A 21049-nucleotide genomic window follows, 5' to 3' on the forward strand; every position below is an offset into this window, starting at 1 on the left:
AAAAAATCAGATTAGATGCCACTCCTTTTATTTTGTTGGGAGATAAAATATTTGTTCACATTTTATCTGTACATAGATTTAAATATGTTTTTATTTTTATCGATTTAGGAAGTAAAGTACAGATTTCTTACGTATGTTGCATAGTGGTGGATTCTGGGCTTTCAGTGTACCTCTCATCCTAATAGTGTTCACATTATTTAGTGTTTAATGTATAATATATCATATATTATAAATTAATATAATGAAATTAATATATGAATATTATATATTATATTTAATATATATAAGTCGAACTTTAAAATTCATTGGTGGATCATGTATTTTGCTATCTTAGAAATGAGGCTAAAGGTTACCATGTAGGGAATTATGCTGAGGCATTAATAAGTCTGGCACAGGTAATGAACTTGATAGAAATAATTGCTTACTTACATTTTTGAAATTGCTGAATTTTTATTTAAATTTCAAAGTATTGGGGCTAGGCACGGTGGCTCACGCCTGTAATCCCAGCACTTTGGGAGGCCTAGGTGGGCGAATCACCTGAGGTCAGAGGAGTTCAAGACCAGCCTGGCCAACATACAGAAACCTCATCTCTACTAAAAATGTAAAAATTAGCTGGGTGTGGTGGTGGGCGCCTGCTGTCCTAGCTACTCTGGAGGCTGAGGCAGAAGAATTGCTTGAACCCAGGAGGCAAAGGTGGCAGTGAGCTGAGATTGCACCATTGCACTCCAGCCCGGGTGACAAAGGAAGACTCCATCTCAAAAAAAAAAAAATTGGGAATGACTAAAATACATTTTAGCACTAGGTGAACTGGCTGTATTTGTCTACTCCACAGCCATGCACAGGGCCCCGCCTAAATTTTAAAATATGGGGACCAGAGCTTGGTAAATGTTCTTTGCTGGACACTGGGATCTTTAAAATAGGACAATAGAACTACATATCATGATCCCAAGAAGATTGTATGCATACCACTAGGGATTTAAATATAATGAGTCTTAGGAAATAAAATGATCACCATTCTTAAGAAAAAGAACATTCTTGTAATAATGTGCAAATTCAACAGAAGTTAGAATATGCAAAGAGTTCATATTTTGCTGATTTTAAATAAAACCTTTAGTATAATATAACTTTTAAAGATATATTTAGAAATTATAGCAGAATTGCAACAGCATTACAGAAAGTTGAAAAATGGAGGAAAAAGTTCCTCCTGGGAACCAACATCAGAACTGACATCATTTTGCTGTGTTAAGTCAGTGATTCCTCTGTTGACCACCAAATTGGAATCACCTGGGGAGCTTGTTAAACAGCAGCTCTTGGTTCCTTGTGAGTCAGAATCTCTGTAGGTAGGACTCCATGGATTTATAGCTGTAATAAGCTCTCCAGCTGATTCTGATCTGCAGCTGGGAGATTAACTTGTTCAGCTGCCTAGATCATTCTACCACCAGTTCATCCTGCAGGGCCCATCCCAGGCTTTGCTGCAGAGATTGTCTCTGCTTAAGACAAGCCACAGAAGGCTTAAAATGGGAGGTGACCTGATCTTACCCATTTGTATAAAGCCCTGGAGTAGAATCTGAAAGGAACAAAACTTGGAGTCAGGGAGAGCAATTATGAAGCATGGTGAGGATAGAGAGACATGGGTACATTTGAGGCAAATTTAGAAGGTAGAATTTGGTAGAACTTGCTGACAACTGGATTTAAGAAGGAAAAAAATCAAGACATCGTCCAGGTTTAGGGACAGATGGTAATAACTATTTGAGATAGGACACACAGGAACCTTATTTATATAAATTTTTATTATAATTTGTCTGAAATATTTTTCCAAAGTGGTATTTAAATATGCATCTGAATTAAGACAAAATACAACTTACCTTAAATTTTAAGGTAATCTTTGAGAGGGAAAAATAGTCACTTTATAGTGGAGAGACTAGGGAGACACCACCTTAACCAAGTGATCCAAATTGATGTCACCAGGAATAAGACATATGAACACCCTGTGCCCCCATTAGGACGCACTGAGAAGAGCACAACGTCACATCTGGGGTATGCTTGCTAAAACTGCATAACCTTGGCTGGCACGCTGTGGCTCATGCCTGCAATCCCAGCACTTTCGGAGGCCGACGGGGGTGGATCACCTGAGGTCAGGAGTCCGAGACTAACCTGGCCAACATGGTGCAACCCTGTCTCTACTAAAAATACAAAAATTAGCCAGGCATGGTGGTGGGCACCTGTAATCCCAGCTACTCGGGAGGCTGAGGCAGGAGAATCGCTTGAACCCAGGAGGTGGAAGTTGCAGTGAGCTGAGAACACACCATTACAGTCCAGCATGGGCGACAAGAGGGAAACTGTCTAAAATAAATAAGTAAATAAAAAATAACACTTAGCTTAAAACACATACATTGGGCCGGGCGTGGTGGCTCACCCCCGTAATCCCAGCACTTTGGGAGGCTGAGGCGGGCGGATCCCAAGGTCAGGAGATGGAGACCATCCTGGCTAACACAGTGAAACCCCGTCTCTACTAAAAATACAAAAAATTAGCCAGGCGTGGTGGCAGGCACCTGTAGTCCCAGCTACTTGGGAGGCTGAGGCAGGAGAATGGCATGAACCAGGGAGGCAGAGCTTGCAGTGAGCTGAGATCGCACCACTGCACTCCAGCCTGGGCAACAGAGCGATACTCCGTCTCAAAAACAAGAAACACATACATTGTACAGCTATACAAAACTATTTGTTTTTCATGTATATATATATTTTACTTTTAAGCCTTGTTAACTAAGACACAAACATACACATTAGCCTAGGCCTACACGGGGTTAGGATCATCAGTATTGCTCACTGTCTTTCACTGCACATCCTTCCAAGGTCTTCAGGGCCAGTAACGCTCATGGAGCTGTGATCTCCTATAATAGTGACTTCTTCTGGAAAACCTCCTGAAGGCCTTGCCTGAGACTGTTACAGGGTAGCTTTTTTGTTTTTAGGAGTATCCTCCAAAATGATAAAAACTATAATATAGTGAACACATAAACCAGGAACAGCTGTTATGATCAAGTATTAGGTAGTGTACATACTTGTTTGTGCTAGACCTTTATACAACCGGCAGTGCAGTAGGTCTGTTTACAACAGTATCACCACAAACATGTACGTGTTGCACTGTGACATTAGGGTGGCTATGATGTCATGAGGTGATAGGAATTTTTCAGCTTGTTATAATCTTATGGGACTATCATTAAACAATGCACTCATATGCAGAAATGTCGTTATGTGGTGCATGATTATGTCTTGGATGAACTGCAGAATTTCACACTCCAAGGCAAGACCAGAGTAGTGACGGAGCAGGGGGTGGCCCTGGTGTTCAGGTTCCTGCATCTTCTGGGGCCTGGGGTCGCAGGCAACCTGGTCCTCTGGAAAAATGCCAATCACAGTGCCAATGCCTGAATGTCCTGGGGAAATAACTCAGTGCTACCTGTGTTAACTTCCATCATTTTCTCTGGAGTTTTAGGGTGATTATGTTTTGATGCTAACTTTGTTTTCAGATTAACCTCAGTTTGACTCTCCATAGAGGTGACTGGAAGCTGATGTTTATCAAAGCCTTTAATACATTGGAACTCAAAGACACTATAATATTTTGTTAATTAGATGTAAATCAGTTTCTAAATCATATATTACCATTATGACATTTTGTTTATAATTTCTGGGATTATTTGGCGTTAATAACCTCCACAAATGGCCACCAAGACATTTTCTCTTGCATGATAAACAAGAGCTTCCTTAGTCACTTCCTTGGCATTGAACGAATGCCTCCTTGCCTGTGCCTCCCCCCTGCCTGCTTCTCAGTGCTGCGGTCATGTGGCTGCAGGAGGCCCTGAGCTCCTGAGCAGAGCAAAGTCTGTAAGGTGAATGCAGAGCATATTCTCAGGACACCGTATCAGCAGGCCTGACATTTGATCTACAGGAGCAAACTCAGCAGAGAGAGAGAGAGGGACAGTTTTGTCTGCAAGTGTGAACTCTGACCTAAAGACGGCTGCTCAAAATAGCCCTCATCCTCTTTGCGTAAAACTGATATGCAAGCTTTTATCTCAGTTGCCCCTGGTCACCTGCCTTTCTTACTTGACTCTGTAATTCTCCAGGTGGCTATTCCTGGATGACACTCATCCAGAAAGGGTCATTGCTCCTTTTTCTCTTTATTTCACTACCGGAGATTATTTTGATAACATTATGATTTACAAACCATAAAATTCATACATTTCAAGTGTACAATTCAATGACTTTTTTGTAAATTTACCAGGTTGTGCAACCATTACTGTAACGCAGTTTTAGAACATTTTCATCATCCCGGTTAGATCCTTTATGCCCAAGTAGTTAATTACCATCTTCACCCCCAACTCCAGGTAGCCACTAATCTACATTCTGTCTTTATAGAATTGCCTTTTCAGGATACTTCACTTAAATATAATCAGACTATACACGGTCATTTGTGTCTGGCTTCTTTCACTTATAATGTTTTTGAGGTTCATCCATGATGTGGCATGTCAGTGATTTCTGTGATGGTGGGTTCCTGCTGCCCCCTGTCCCCAAATTCCTTAAAGGTGCTAAGCCACCTGCTCTTTGAATAAGCCCCACCGCTTCCCCCTAGGCTCTCCTTCCGTCAGTTTCCCAAGGGTTGTCGGGTCTCATCTCGGTGGCTTCACCTGACTGAGCTGCCTGCCTTCTCCAGCCTATCCTCCAGGCCCCGCCTGGCTCCCTGTTCCCCCCACACTGGCTTCCTGCTCTTCCTCCAAAGGCTTGGCTGGTTCCTGCCTCAGGCTCTGCCCATTGCTGCTGTCCCTACCACCCCCCCCAAAGCCCCATATCTTTACCCAGTGTTTGTCCCCTCATTCTGTTCGGGTCTTTGTTCAAATGTTGCTTCCTGAGGCACCCTGACCTCGACTCAAATAGCATTCCTTCTCTCGGACTATTGATTTGCCTCACTTTGTTTCTTCACAGCTCTTTTTATTCCTGTTTCTTGTTAATTCCTGAAATTATACTTTCTGTTTATTATCTTAATAGGCTCGTGGCTATCTTAGTCTGTTTAAGCTGTTATAATAGCATAAACTGGTAGCTTATCAACAACAGAAATTTCTCTCTCACAGTCCTAGAGTCTGGGATATCTAAGATCAGGGCACTGGCAGATTTGGTGTCTGATGAGGGTTGCTTCCTGGTTCATAGGCGACACGGTCTCCTGTGTCCTCACATGGTGGAAGGGATGAGGGGGTCTCTCCTTGGGCTCTAATATAAAGGCACCAGTCGCATTCATGAGGATTCTGTCCTCATGACCCATCACCTCCTGAAGGCCCTGCCTCCTAATACCATCACTTTGGGATTTACGATTTCAACATACACATTTTGGGGAGGATATAAACACTCAGACAACAGCAGTAAGAGAGCTGTCTCGGCCGGGCATGGTGGCTCATGCCTGTAATCCCAGCACTTTGGGAGGCTGAGGTGAGTGGATCACCTGAAGTCAGGAGTTCAAGACCAGCCTGGCCAACATGGCGAAATTCCATCTCTACTAAAAATACAAAAAGATTAGCTGGGAGTGATGGCATGCACCTATAATCCCAGCTACTGGGGAGGCTGAGGCAGGAGAATCACTTGAACCCGGGAGGCGGAGGTTGCAGTGAGCTGAGATAGCACCACTGTACTCCAGCCTGGGCCATAAGAGCAAAACTCCATCTCAAAAAGAGTGCAGTCTCCAAGGCCCAGCTCCTGGGGTTGCTGCCCTGCCTGCCCACTTCCTGGCTGGGGGACTTAGACTTTTGCCAAATGGGGGAAAAGGTATTATGTGCTTCCTAAAGTTGTGTGAGGACAAACATTCATCCACACACAGCGCTTACAGCAGGTGGCACAGGGTAAACACGAGCAAGATAATTTATCATCTCTGAATATCAGTATCAGTTGATATTCCAGGGAGGAATATCAACTGAATGAGGGCAGGAATTTTTCTCTCTGCACCTTCAGTCCCTGAGATATGGAGGCAGAGAATGGCTCAATGTTTCTCCTTCATGGGCCTCAGTCCTCATCCCACTGGCCTGACCACCCCAATAGTATGACCCTTGCCTCTTTACAGCAACCCCCACAGCTTTCCAGCCTGTCCTTAACCTGCCTTTGAGTCGTTGCAACTCCTTCTGGGCATTAGCTGTGTGGCCCGCTGGGAACTTCCAGAGGCTGGTAAAACTGACAAACCTTGGGAGACTGGTGACAGGCTTCCTTAGTTGAAATTTATCCTTTTCAAACTCGTAGCACCATTTGTGTGTAGGTGCTTAAGCTTTAGTGGGAGTATTTAAGAAACATAATTGGAAAGTTTTACAGTATTCCAGGTATGTACATAGTGAACATAGACGTGACTTTATCTTATTAAGGTAACAAATGCTCTGGTGTGTTTAGCACCAGACAAAGCAGTGAGGCCACCTGTGCAACATGTACAACTATTATTTTTTTTTTCAAAACAACACTCCTCAAAAAACTAAACATAGAGGTCCTCTATGATTGAGCAATTCCACTACTGGGTATAAATCCAAAAGAAAGGAAATCAGTATGTCAAAAAGATATCTGCACTCCTGTGTCTACTGCAGCACTATTCACAATAGCCAAGAGAGCGAATCAACCCACGTGCCCATCAGCAGATGAACAGATAAAGAAAATGTGGTACATATATACGGTGGAATATGATTCAGACATGAAAAAGACTGAGATCCTGTCATTTGCAGCAACACGGATGGAACTGAAGGTCAATATGGTAGTGAAATAAGTCAGGCACAGGAGGACAAACATCGAATGTTCTCCACTCACGTGGGAGCTAAAAAAAAGTAGGCGGAGAAAGGGAGAATAAAGAGATTAATGGGTACAAATACAGTTTGAAAGAAGACCTAGTGTTAGATCAGTAGGGTGTCTATAGTTTACAATCATCTGTGCATTTCAAAATAGCTAGAAGAGAGTAATGATAAGAAAGACCCTAAGGGCAGAGCACAGGATACAGAAAAGTGGGATCGAACAGAGAAGAATCCCTTAAAGTTCTGGGTAGGAGCCCAGTCTCAAGTCTTATTTCTAATGTTTAAAGCTCCCCACACTCCCCAAAATACCTTTAGTTGGTGGGATTAGTTATTCTGTTAAAATCTAGATACAAAAATTAGGTTGGAAAAGAGAATTCCTAACTGGAGGCCAATCATGCTAGGCATTAAAAATGTATTACTGTATTCCTCATCATCAGTTCCTAAGTGACATTTGAGATTTGAACCCAGTCCTGACATCTGAAGCTCAGACACTACACACTGTATTTTCTGCTGTGAAGCAGACCTCAGAAAGTATGGTTAGATTCTGTGCAACCTTGAAAATGCTCTGGACTCAGTGGGTACAACTCAGCTATCTGTACTTCACACAACACAGCTAGTCTAGGAAAGAGGCTGCCTTTGGCTTGACTGTGCAAATGTATTTTCTTTCTTTCCTGCCATGCTGGTCAGCAGTTACACCAAAGCTAGCTAGTATCAGCTTCTGAGTAGATGGTGATGATGATGGGAGTCATGGTATGCAACACTGGCTATACTGGCACACAGTTTCCAGAGGGGTTATGGTGAATCATACGTTCAATGACAGCTATATTATGTACAGTACTAAATAGTAATGGAAAACATGATTCCAGAAGAGAAAAACCAAGCCATATAGCTGTCTTTCAGTATGCTTGGTATGCAGTGATATGATACAAAATGGTATGTCTAATTTTTGACCATAACTTGAAGTAGACAATGAGAGAGCGCTCTTAAAAGCACATACATGTACAGCTTGGAAGATGGGACTTACTTGGAAAAGTACAAAATTATTGGAATAATGAAGTATTTTAAGTTATTTTATATAAGGTTAAGATACTATATAAAATAATTTTCATCATATCTGATAAAGCAAGACAAAGGGGAAAAAACTGTTTTAAGTTAGATCAGCATTTCCCAAACTGATATTCAAAGGAACATTGTTTCATGAGATGTTAAAATATATGTCTTGAAAAAAATTATATGGATGAAAGTTTAAGGAATAGTATATCTTAAAAAACTTTTTTTCCCCCCAAGTACAACTATTTCTATTTCCAGGAGTGATCTATGCAAGAGAAACAGCTTGGGAAATGCTGGAATTTCTGACTGTAAGATACGCTTGGATATATGTATCTGTTTGGATAATGTACTCATGTGATCTCTTGGAACCAAGGATCCTTGGTTCCGAGAGCTCCTTGGGGAACTCTGATTTCTAGGAATACTTTGTAAACAAATCAATACACAGACCAATAGGTGAATAATCTGAATTTTCCAGTCCAGTGATTTTTGAAAGGAGGCATCCAAACCAAAAGATCCCCAGATTTTTACCCAACTAAGTGGTTAGTGTTTATGATAGTGAACCCCCTCTGACAGCTTCATCACCTCTAACAAGGGAGATGGAGTGGCTGAACAACTTATTTTCAAAGCTAACAAACATTCTATGACTTCACTGCTTGGAAACTAACTAACTTGTTGCAGAAAGGTGAAATGCTTTATTCTCACAGAAAACTCCACTTCTGGAGTTTGCCCCTCAATATGAAGAAACCGGAAGTAAAGCCTGTCATTCTTAAATAACATTTATTATTGTTGCAAAGAAGTCTTCTCCATGAGAACATTTCTCACATTTATTGAAAGATATAGAGGTTATGGATATAGAAGCAAATTTCGCTGAGGTGTTATATATAAGTGTGCCCGACTATGAGCCTTAATTCAGCAATCTAATATTCACAATGTGTTTGTTGCCATTTAGCTATTTATCCAAACATGCCTTTTTAAAAAAAAAAAAACCACGTGTGCCTAGACTGGGTGGAAAAAGAAACGCCAAGGGCTTGCTAAAAAGGAGAAGCCTAAAAAAGATAAAATTCCCACAGCAGTTCTGTTCAACTGTAGTCTGTGAGTGCAGGAATAATGTTCCCGTGGGGAAGCATTATGCCCAGTGGTTTCTCGGTTTGAACGTGGGAAAGCCCTTGAGGTTTTCTGTCATTGCCAGGAGGAAGCAGGAAACTGTTTATGGAATCCAGTCGATGTTCAGGCACCGCGCTATGAATGCAAACATGTCTGAGACTTCCTCTATCACTTTGGCTGTGGGCTTCCCTGCCCCATGGCCCGCCTTGGTGTCCACGTGGATAAGCAGGGGGTTGTTTTGCTTCCTGCTGCGGCCCACGATGTACTGAAGGGTGGCAATGAACTTCAGGGAGTGAAGAGGGACCACACGGTCATCATGGTCAGCAGTGAGGAGCAGCATGGACGGGTACTGGATGTCATCTGCTTCCGGTAACTTCACGTTATGCAATGGAGAGTATCTGGAAGGCAAAAACGCCTTTGTGAGGCTGGAGAGCAACAGTCGAGTTTTATGGCACAGGGACGTAGGTAGTTTACTAGCAAGGAGGACTGCAGTTAACTAGTATGTGAGTGACTACCACAGACTGTGCTTGCATTACCATTTAGGCCATGAGGCAAGGGCTCCTGGAAACTGGGGAGCTGTGTCATTTATGTGGCTCCAACTTTGAAAGACTGTAAGAAGGAAGCTCACGGGGCTGCTGAAACAACGCAAATCATAGGCACGCTTACTGCCAAAAAGAAGTTTTAATGTCTGTTTACTCATTGTTATCAGCATAGTGGTTGCAGGATACGAGGGAAGTTGTATAGGATTTCAATAATGCAACTTGCGGTTTCAAACATATGTAGCTATATTGAGCATAAAAGAAGTTCAACTGTACTTGAATATATTCCTTTTTCTTTTTTGAGACAGGGTCTTGGAATGCAGTGGTGTGATCTTGGCTCACTGCAACCTCTGTCTCCCAGGCTCAAGCCATCCTTCCATCTCAGCCTCCCGAGTAGCTGGAACTACAGGCATGCACCACCGTGCCCAGCTAATTTTTTAGAGACAGTGTTTCACCACATTGCCCATGGAGGACTGGTCTTGAACTCCTAAGCTCAAGTGATCTGCCTATCTTGGCCTCCTAAAGTGCTGGGATCACAGGTGTGAGCCACCACACTCAACACCCTCTTCCCCTATTTTTGACCTATCATTTCAGGAGCATATATTCTTTGCTTAATTTAGAAAAGGAAATCCTATATATGGATATAAAGTATAATAATACCTTTTGATTGCTACAGTAACAAATTACCACAAATTTAACAGCATGAAACATCACAGACTTCTTATCTCACAGTTCTGTAAGTCTCAGTTGGCTCAGCTGGGTTCTCTGCTCTGGGTCTCCCAAGGTCAAAGTCAAGGTGTTGGCTGGTTGGACTCTCACGGGGAAACGCTGGAAAAAACCTACTTGCAGTCTCGGGATGTTGGCAGAATTCAGTTGTGTGCGGCTGTGGGACTTAGGTCTTGTTTCCTTGATGGCTGTTGGTTAGGGGTTGCTCAAAAGTTCTAGAGGTCCCGCTTCCTCCATCGTCAAAGCCAGAAATGGCAGGCTGAATCCTTTATATGCTTCCAATTTCTCTGACCTCCCTTTCTGCTGCATCCCTGACTCCAGCCAGAGAATGTGCTCAGCCTTTAAGGGTTTATGTGATTTGGGACCCCTCAGGTACTCCAAAGAGCAGCAGATTAATATCCTGCTCCCTCACAGCAAGCAGTACCTAGATAAGTGTCTGAATAACAAGGGTAGGAATCTTGGGAGGCCATCTGTAGAATTTTGTTCTACCACATTTTTGTAACATTTTTGTAGTTTGCTGCTTTTGTTAAAGACTATATTAAAACAAGAAAGACAAGTAGGTATTCCTATCTCTTCTCCAGTAGATTATATGCAAATGCGAGGCACTGAAGGTGACAAAGCTCAAGCACTAATCCTGTTGTCCTGTGTTCAACTTTATATTAAACCACTAACAACATATATATGTCAATAAAACCTTACTTGACAAGCCATTCAAAGTGTTGTTTGCTGTCCGAGCACCCATAATCAGTGGTCCAAGCATGGCCGATGGTATATTTATGAAACTTCAGCATGTCCATTACTCCAACTTGGGCAATAACACAACCAAACAGGTCAGGTCTCTGATTTGCACAAGCAGCTAAAAACCCAAGGTAGAAAGAAAAGGGAGGCAGTCTATCATTAAACAAAGCAAGGCAATACTTAGAAGCTTCCAGAGCCCTGGTTGCATTTATCCTCAGAGCATAGGAGGAAACCATCAGAAATCACCTGCCCAATGGCCCCAAAGCTCCCCACCCTCTCCGGTATCTGTCAGAGGCGTGGGGATTCTCATCAGTAATAGAGCTTTACTCCCCAAAGTGAATGTTGAAAAGCTTGAGGACTTTCTGGAAACCCTGTATCCCCTCCTCCCATCCTCACTTGCTTTCACAGTGATAAGGGAGATTAAGGGACTTGTTCAAGATCTCAGGACCTGCCCAAGGCAGAATAGGGTCTCTTTGTATGTCATTTATCAGATGCCCAAATACAAATGGTACAAACAGGTTTTGCTCTCCTGATACCACTTTGTGGTCCTATCCACAAAGTAAATCAAGAGCTGCCTACAGATGGTGTATCTGAAAACCCCAAGAGGGCTACTAGTAAGTACAATGAATAAAATCCAGTACTTACCCACTAAGAGGCCTCCATTTGAACCTCCATTAATAGTCAGCCTCTTGGGAGATGTGTAACCTTCCTTGATCAGATACTCAGCAGCGCACTGAAAGTCATCAAAGCAGTTCTGTTTGTTGGCCAAGATACCACCTACAATGTGCCAAAGTGGAAGAAAGTTAATTAACAAAACATAAAAATCAGTTTAAAGGGAATTCAAATGATAGGGCACAGTTTCAACTACTGATTAACTTAAAAACCATGGGTTAACACTGCATTTAAAAAAAAAAGCCTCAATTTAAGTTCTGTTATGCACTGTGGAAATATATCATCAATACCACAATGCTAATCCATATGGTGGATCTGTATTTTTCTAAAAGCCTCTAGAACTTAAACAGGAAACGCCCCAAAGGGAACAGATGGTTGGTTCTAAGAGAAGCATGATGATGAAAGGATAGCAGCATGGCATCACAAGGAACCTGTATTTTGGGAAGCTGAACTTACAAGTATAAACCAAGACCTGCAGCAGTGTTTAGTCCTCTGGGTTGCACCCGACACCCGAGTAGGAGCTGGCCGTGGGAGTGCTCGTGCCTCCCCTCCCTGCAAAGATGGAGGTGGAAGTGCTCTGCAGAGGCGCGCTTCCCACCCCACCTCTGCAGGAGTCTGACATGGTCGGGGATGAGGAGAAAGAAATTCCCCAGTCTTGCTCTCAGTTGTTAATGGAAAGAACCAGCAGGAATTGGGTGGTGAGGCAGTGCTGCAGCAGAGCATCACATTATGGTTTCTCAATTCCAGAACGAAAGATCTTCAACATTTCCCCAGAGAATCTGGGCTTTATCATCTGCAAATCATTCCAGTGTATTAAACCAAACAAATTACTTGGAGAAACATTTACAGGGCCATGAAATATCTATAAGTAAAGGCCAAAAGTCAAAAGCATGTCCTCAAAGGAAGAGATGTCTGAAATAACTGCCTTTGAAATGAACAAAGACCAGACACAGATCTAATTAGATATTTGAGATTAACCACTTCTGCTGAAATTTAATTAAAGATAAAGCAGTGCTACTGAAATGTTTTTCATATCAAAACAAATGTTAAGATTTCAGTAAGAAATTACCAGTGAATTTAGAATAGCTAGGATTACTTAGTTACCAGGAATAACAGTATTTTGGGTATATGACTATATTTTAAAAAGAGCATTAAATTTTAAAGTCAATTAACAGAATGGAATTCAGATTTACCAATGTTATATCCTAGGCTATAACTGGAAAAGGTCTATTTCTGGTCCTTTCATCATGGCCTAAATTTTGAGGAAGTTTACAAATCAGTCTAAACATAGTCTACTGTTAGCCTTAGTCAAGCTTGAACCTGCCTAATCCCAAGACTGGAAAATAACTTGGTTCTAATTAATAAAAGAATGAGAGAGCAGACTAGGAGCAAAGTTACTCTTCCCTATCAGAGCATGGTGGACATCTGATGACCAAAGGGGTTTTCTGGAGAAGAATCCAGTTCTTTCAGGAGAGGATCCCAGGATCAGGGGACCATGAGTAGGGGGTATGGTACATAAACTACATACAACTTAAATAAGAAATCAGGTGAGTCAAGGGGTTCAGAATTAGCACACATATTTGGGATGTAAATCAAACATGGTATACAGAAATTTTATCCTCTTATCACTCATCTTTTAATATCAGTTTCACAGTATGATTTTAGTGTAAACTCTAATATCAGCTCAAAATTATGCAATGAATTCTTTGCAGTTTCAAAGACAGCCACAGTCAGTAGTTTCTGGGGATGATACCTGGCAACGGTGGACCAGATGGCCAGCCAGGGGCACTCACTTTCACTAAGGTGCACTTGAGAAGTCTGCTGTCAGCCCCTGGGGTGCATGTTGGATGCCCAGGGGTCAGGCCTAAGCTTTTCCTGCATACGGTACCTAACAGGTACTTATGGAAATCTCTTTACAGGTTTATCCTCATGTTTGCTGATTTGATTTGATGAAAAAATTCCGGAGCCTCAGGCCTCAGGTTTAGGGATGGCGTAGGAAACAGAAGGGAGGTACAGATATCTGAAGGGTGGTCTCTGATACTGAGGAGACCCCTCTCACGTAGAGCTGCTAACCAACCCCAAGCACTGGGGGCCACGCTGGTGTCAAGATTGGGGGAAGCACAGAGCTGGTGGAGGTGAAGGTGCTTTCCCATGTCCTCCCTCCCCCAAAGACACAGGACCAAGACAAGTGAAGAACCTCTCCAGACCACTGGTTAGTCTATGAATTCAATTTCAGATACACAAAAGCCTGGGTGAGGGGTGCTCCACATAGAAAGAAGTGGAACAGATGTGGTTTTAAAATACAGACGATCATTCAAAAAAATTGTGACCATCTGGGGTATAAAGTTGGGTATTAGTCAATCAGCTACAATACATGCTTCAGGAGGCCAGAGAATGGAGATGGAATAAAACTAGAAAAGAAAATCACTGTTTTATGTCTAAAACTCACGCACAATAGAGTCACAGCAGCAATGCTAGGAGGATGCGATTTCTCAGCAATGCCGGGAAGATCTCAGAAAACCAGCAGGAGGATGCCCACACTGGGAACAGAAAGCTCCAAGATTGCTCCTTTCTCTTAAGAGAAAATGACCTGCCTTGACTTCTGTTTCAAGACAGTCAACTCATGCTAAACTACAAAAACAAGGCTAACAGGAGATGGAATAAATACCAAAAAGCTCTCCAAGATTCACTCCTGACAGTGATAATTAAAAACACAACCTATGAGTTAAGCCCCAAAATAACAGGGAATGCTTCTGAAAAATATGTACTTCATCTATTTATTGTAACAAAGGAAAATAAAATCTGAAAAGAGTGAGTTGTTTTTAAGGGGGGGGTGGTGCCTAAATGTGTCTGATAATATCCTTGTTTTCATTCATCTAGCCAAAAGCTTTCCTGCTTCTAACCCCCTCAGCTCATTCCAACAGGAAGGATGAGCACAACCTCAGCTTTGATTATGTCAGACTTGTGTTTCTGCAGAGCAAACACCTCACCTTTATGCCACGTCTCTCCATATTCGCCACCTCCTCTGATATTGGCCACTGCCAGGATACCGCCCATGTGTCTCACGAAAATAAGCCTGGAAACACTGAGAAGCAGTAGAAACAGTTAACCTTCCATTAACTGCCTAGTGAAGACCATGCTCTCTCTCCATCTCAAAAAAGTGTATGCCCAACAACACTCTGAGTAATATCAGAATAGAAGCTTGACATTTCTTTTATTGCTCGATTAAAGTGAAAAATACATAACTTCCTATTACTACTTAACTGCAAAGCTAATATATATACATATTTTTGGAGACAGAGTCTCACTCTGTCACCCAGGCTGGAGTGCAGTGACACAGACATGACTCACTGCAACCTCCACCTTCCGGGCTCAAGTGATCCTCCAGCCTCAGCCTCCTGAGTAGCTGGAATTACAGGTGTGTGACGCCATGCCTGGCTAATTTTTGTATTTTTAGTAGAGACGGGGTTTTGCCAAGTTGGCCAAGCTGGTCTTGAATTCCTGACCTCAAGTGATCCGCCCGCTCTGGCCTCCCAAAGTGCTGGGATTACAGGCGTAAACCACTGCGCCCAGGCAAAGCTAGTATGTTTTCATGAGCATTCAGTGTCTTATTTTTCTACATTGAATAAATATTTCACTACACAATTCATAATCTAAACAGAGAAAAAAACAAAACCCTGCCAGCCCAGGCATGAATGGTGCTGGGCTCACAGGAGGACCTGATAATAGTCCCTTTTACCATTTTTTGAGTAACTTTCTCCAAACTGTTTAAGTTGGAAAAAAGAAAAGCTTTTCTGGAACATGGATTTTTAAACATGTTTTCCAGTTCTACAGAAATTTCCATGATAAATTAGCCAACACAGGGTATGCAAGAGGTAAAGGAGATCAGGAATAGAGTTATCAGGGCTGGAGGATATTTTCTAAAGATAAGCAGAAGAAACTACAGCACAAACCCTCTAGGAAACAGCATTAAGTCCTTTGGAAAATTTGGATTTTGTTTCCCTCTTCTCTTTCCATGGTGACCCTAAAAGTACTGACACGCTGTTAATTAAAATTAACTGTGCTTTGAGAACTATTTTTGAGAACTGTGTCACTCTTTTAGTAACTGGGGAAACCATGGACTTCTATATACTGAAGGCTCTCAATGGTTTGAATGCTAATTTCCTGAGTATTGAGGATGAACAGGAAAGGTCAGATGAGTTAGGGTAGATGTAACGGACCACCCAACCACACCTTATTAGCCAAACTGATGTTTGATCACTTGGTCCTCTCTTCAAGATTTTCACGCATCTCTGATGGTGTCTCCTGAGACTATTATTAAATGCACTGGGTTCTGGGGTGAAAATGGCCCCAGGACTCATCTCTTGAATCCCAACGGGGCAGGCTTAATAAATGCTTGTTGCCCAAATGAACAAAGACAAGTGGTTTTAGCTACAGTAGATCCACTTGGGAATCAGTGTTGTCTTGATCCTGGCCCACCTGCTGGGACCAAGGGAATGGGGCTCGAGGTGACTCATTGTCCACTGATGAAGCACGCGTTCACTGCCCCAAACTCAAGCATCGCTGTGAGGTAAAACTGAACCCTGCATTTTAATACTTCGAGTGATATAAGGATTAGGTTAATATAATATACCCCTACATTTATCGTCTTTTTTATTTTTATTTTTCAAGGGGCAAGGTTGCCCTACCTGAGGCTTGCATTCTTAGACTAATAATGTCAGAGAATAATATGGCATGTAATATTAACACGTAGATATCAATGTGTTAATATTACATATTTGTTATTACAATCATAACAAATCTTGTTGCCTGGGAAACTTTGGAAAGAGATGGGAAGTCCCCATATCTGGAATGTTGCCTGGTATATGGAGCTGTCAATATAGAATGAATGAACAGCAACCGTTACGACACTTTTCTAACTAGTTTCCCTTCATTTGCTCATATGATGATGCTACATATATCTTTCGAAAATACTGTTCTACATCGTGATTTTACACAAAGCCTCCCATCAGCTCCTTGCTAACAAAAGGATAAATGCAAACTCTTCAGCCAGTTATTTGAGGTCCACAATTTCATTATAAATCACTTGAGGGCAGGCATCGTATTTCATACTTCATTAAATCTAAAATAATGAGCTTCTACAGATATTGAGTGCTCAAAACAAAGTACCAGTGTTCTTGTATTCAACTTTGGGACAGATGGTTGAGTCTATTCTGAATTTATGTCCTGGTAGTCACCAGTCCATGAATCTCTTCCCAAACAGAGAAGATCCTGGATGAATCTGTGAATCAGATTTCATATGGGGTTCTATTTAGAAGCTGGCTCAAAGCTAGTCTTGCTGGTGGGAACCTCCTTGTTTTTATTAAAAGTGCTCAAAGCAAATTCCATTTTATACTAGCAATGGGATATTAAAATCAAGTTTGCAAATAACAAGATATTTATACCAACAATAGCAAACATATAAATGTAGAATTTTCTCCCTGAACGTAGTTCTCTGGGAAATAATCACAGAAACAGCACACAATAGTCTAAAATAGATGATGTAACAGAGTACACAGAAAACATTTATGGCTGAATGTTAAGACAGTTTATTTTAAGACTCTGCTGGTGAAAAATATCATCAGCTAAGAAATCATTCCCTCTGAAGAGAATACTGAAGGTAGTGTGGTGGCAGCAAATGACAAACACTGAAGAAAGGAGCTTCCTTTAAGACCTTGATTAATACTAATCTTCTGTAGTCACGCAGCCATAGCCTCCCTATCCAGTTCCCAAACAACCTATTACACTGAGGACATTTTTGGTTGTTTTTCAAGATTAGCTTGTAAATAATCCTTCAATTCCTGGTCAAAAATTCAGAGAGTTAACACATAATCCTGCCCATCTATGAAAACAAGCAGCAAGAATTTTCCAGAACTGTATTTTATTTGAGATGGAGTTTCGTTCTTGTTGCCTAGGCTGGAGTGCAGTGGCGTGATCTTGGCTCACTGCAACCTCTGTCTCCTGGGTTCAAGTGATTATTCTCCTGCCTTAGCCTCCCGAGTAGCTGGGATTACAGGCATCCGCCACCACGTCCAGCTAATATTTTTGGTATTTTTAGTAGATACGGGGTTTCACTACGTTGGCCCGGCTGGTCTTGAACTCCTGACCTCAGGTGATCCGCCCGCCTTAGCCTCCCATTATAGGTGTGAACCACCACGCCTGGCCAGTAATGTATTTTAGAAAGTTGATTTAGTAGAGCACTCTGGTTTGTTTCCACTATATGGAAAAGATCAAATACTAGCACTCTGAGTGTGTTCTGAGCTCACCTGTAGTTGGGTGTGATGGATATGTTGAAGCCGCCATAGCCATATAAGAAAGCAGGATGAGAGCCATCCAATTTTATGCCTTTTTTATGCACAATGAACATTGGAATCTTCGTACCATCCTTGCTAGGGTAGAAAATCTAGAACATAAGAAAGCAGAATATAAGATTTAGCATTACTTAGTAAATACTGCATGCTTTTAAATGGGAAAGATAGTAAATTCTCTCTTTATGATGTACAGTAGCACAATGAAAACCTAGCACCTCTAAAGGGCTATTTGGTGAAGCATCTTTCAGTTTTTATGGAGAGAATATAGAGCAGTTTAAAGAGCCTGCATTTGAAAACAGGGAGACCTGCACTGGAATTCTTATTCCACAACTATCTTGCAGGATGCCCTTCACATATCATTTATCCTCTCCCAGCCTCAATTCTGCATCCCCACATGTGGCCGTTGTGCCCACCTCTCTGGGCCTTCCTGAGGCACACAGAAAACAGGCTTTCCATTCTCTGCTCCTTCTCATCCCTCTCAGTGCTGGGAGGGGCAGATTTGCCATCCTGCCAAGCAACTCAATCTAGTGAGGCTTGTATTCCAGAAAACAAATTTCTTATTCAACTTCCTCTCTAAATGTTAAGATGCTCGACGTCATTTTTCTATGCTGAACTACTAAACAAATGCTAGCAGCAACAAAACTTATTAGCTTAGAAAGTTGATGAGGAAAAACACAGAAATCCTATTATTCCTGGTTAAACAAAGACCCTTCTCTCCACTATTGATAATTAAGGTTCATAAAGCCTTCTTGAATCTGGGCTACCTCTGGTAAGTTCAAAGTCAACATCTCCATATCCTTTTGGATAAAGGATTTAAAAAAAAAAAAAAGGCATAAGGAAGGGAACATTAAAAGTTCGTCAACTGATAAGCCATAGAATAAGTAAGCCACAAAAAGCTGATAATGCTTTTTTTTCCCAAAAGGAAAGCTGTGAATAGCTTTCTCTTTGTGTAAACATGGTGTTTTTACCCCCAAACAACCCCTGGAAAGTGCCCCAGTTTGGAATCATCTTGTTGACCTTATGTTCCAGTCACGGGCATAAGTCTTTACACTTCACGTGACCTGGAGCCATATTTTATCCGAAACTTTTTAAGGTAGCAGTTCTGTTGCGCAAAGTTGCCACCAAGTCCATAGAAATAACCATGGGGTGGGGGGAGGTGTGTGGAGGGGGAGAATGGGCAGGGATGCAGATTTAGAGATAGGAGTTACAGGACCATGATAAATGCCTGCAATCTGGTAGTTTTCTGAAACCTGCCAAGAAACAGTAATATAAAAAGCATGTTTCGGACTCTGTAGAGAAATACTGAGAGATACATTTAAATTTGGCATCTGAAGAATCATGGAGAATACTCTTCAGAGTTCAAAATTATCGGAGGGAATACAGTTTTATTTAAAGTTATTTAGTGCCAGTTAGCAGCCACCAATAGAATGTAACTGTGTGGGTAGGTACAAGTAAACACGGAGTAAGAGGAACAAGTTCCAAGGGACTGGCTGGGATTAGTGAGCTAAAATACATAGCCTTCAACTCAAGAATTAGAATTCAGAGCACTATACCCACAGAGGCAACAGCATCAATGAGCAAGTGAGCAAACCATCTCACATGATGCTACCTTCACTGAATCATCTGTTCAAAAACTCAAATTCCCTCCAACTACCCCCAGCTTCTCATCTAGTTTCAAATCCAGGTGCAGCTCAATTCTCCCCAGGCTGACCCTTTCTCAGGTACCCTGATCTTCATGCAGCCAGCTGGACTGATACACTCCTCATCCCGGCTAACTGACTCTCAGACCCTCCATCATTCCCAAAGTGCTCTATCTCTTGATGCTTCATGACAATTCAACTTCCTCCTCCCATATCACTTTCCTTGCTACCATCTGTAAGATTTCTAGTACCTGAAAGCCAGCCTGCAACTCACTTATCTGACTCCAGGACAAAGGCATCCTTGGAGAATACCACTGAAAGCACAGAGTTCCCATTATCCCTGTAGTTGCAGAAATATATCCAAGCTTTAAGCTGGTGTGGTTCTAATGTTAAAAACAATATTTTGAATGCAGTCCAAAATGAAAGAACACTGTGAAGATGACTTAATTGTGGGCAAGAAGACTCATTACAGGAAGTTTCTGTATTTTAGTCTTGAAATAAACATACAGGCATACCTCGGAGATACACTGAGTTTTTGGTTCCAGACAACCACAATAAAGCAAATAAGGCTATAGTTGACATACATTCCTCTGCTGGATCTGGGTAAAGTAAATTGAAAACCTTCTAGAAAGGATTCACCATTCTAGATACCATGAAGAACATTCATGATTCAAGGGATGAGGTTAGAATATCCGCATTAATAGGAGTTTGAAAGAAGTGATTGTAACACTCACGGATGATTCCAAAGGGTTCAAGACTTCAATGGAGGAAGTCACTGCATTTGTGGTGGAAATAGCAAGAGAATGAGAATTAGAAGTGGAGCCTGCATATGTGATTGAACTGCTGAAATCTCACGATAAAACCTGAAGTTCAAAAAATCAAATTCCCTCCAACTACCCCCAGAGAGACCAGCCTAGACAACATGACATGGCAAAACGCTGTCCCTACTAAAAACACAAACATTAGCTGGGTGTGGTGGTGCGTGCCTGTAATCTCAGCTACTCAGGAGGCTGAGGCAGAACAGCTTGAACCCGGGAGGCGGAGGTTGCAGTGAGCTGAGATGGTGCCACTGCACTCCAGCCTGGGTGACAGAGTGAGGCTCTGTCTCCAAAAAAAACCATAATAACAAAACATGAAAAGGCCGGCGGGATGGCTCACACCTGCAATCCCAGCACTTTGGGAGGACAAGGCAGGAGCATCACCTGAGGTCAGGAGTTCAAGACCAACCTGGTCAACATGAAGAAACCCTGTCTCAACTAAAAATAAAAAAAAAATTAGCTGGGCGTGGTGGCGGGCACCTGTAATCCTAGCTACTTCAGGAGACTGAGGCAGGAGAATTGCCTGAATCCGGGAGGTGGGGGTTGCAGTGAGCGGAGATCTGGCCATTGCACTCCAGCCTGAGCGAAACTGTCTCAAAAAAAAAAAAAAAA

General features: G+C 42.0%; 1 protein-coding gene across 1 annotated transcript in view; it reads right to left on the reverse strand.

Moving 5' to 3' along the window:
* Positions 1-8625: 8625 nt before the first annotated feature.
* Positions 8626-21049, reverse strand: part of PREP (prolyl endopeptidase) — a 132535-nt gene continuing 120111 nt past the window's right edge. Inside the window, exons 11-15 of the mRNA XM_017878565.1 lie at positions 17935-18071; positions 14620-14714; positions 11603-11734; positions 10919-11075; positions 8626-9352 (exon numbers count right to left, since the gene is read on the reverse strand). Coding sequence (XP_017734054.1) covers positions 9058-9352; positions 10919-11075; positions 11603-11734; positions 14620-14714; positions 17935-18071 — 816 coding nt within the window. The 3' untranslated portion in view covers positions 8626-9057. The remainder of the gene's footprint in view (positions 9353-10918; positions 11076-11602; positions 11735-14619; positions 14715-17934; positions 18072-21049) is intronic.

The sequence above is a fragment of the Rhinopithecus bieti genome, unplaced genomic scaffold, assembly GCF_001698545.2.
Source record: "Rhinopithecus bieti isolate Rb0 unplaced genomic scaffold, ASM169854v2 scaffold_10614, whole genome shotgun sequence".
Classification (NCBI taxonomy): Eukaryota; Metazoa; Chordata; class Mammalia; order Primates; family Cercopithecidae; genus Rhinopithecus; species Rhinopithecus bieti.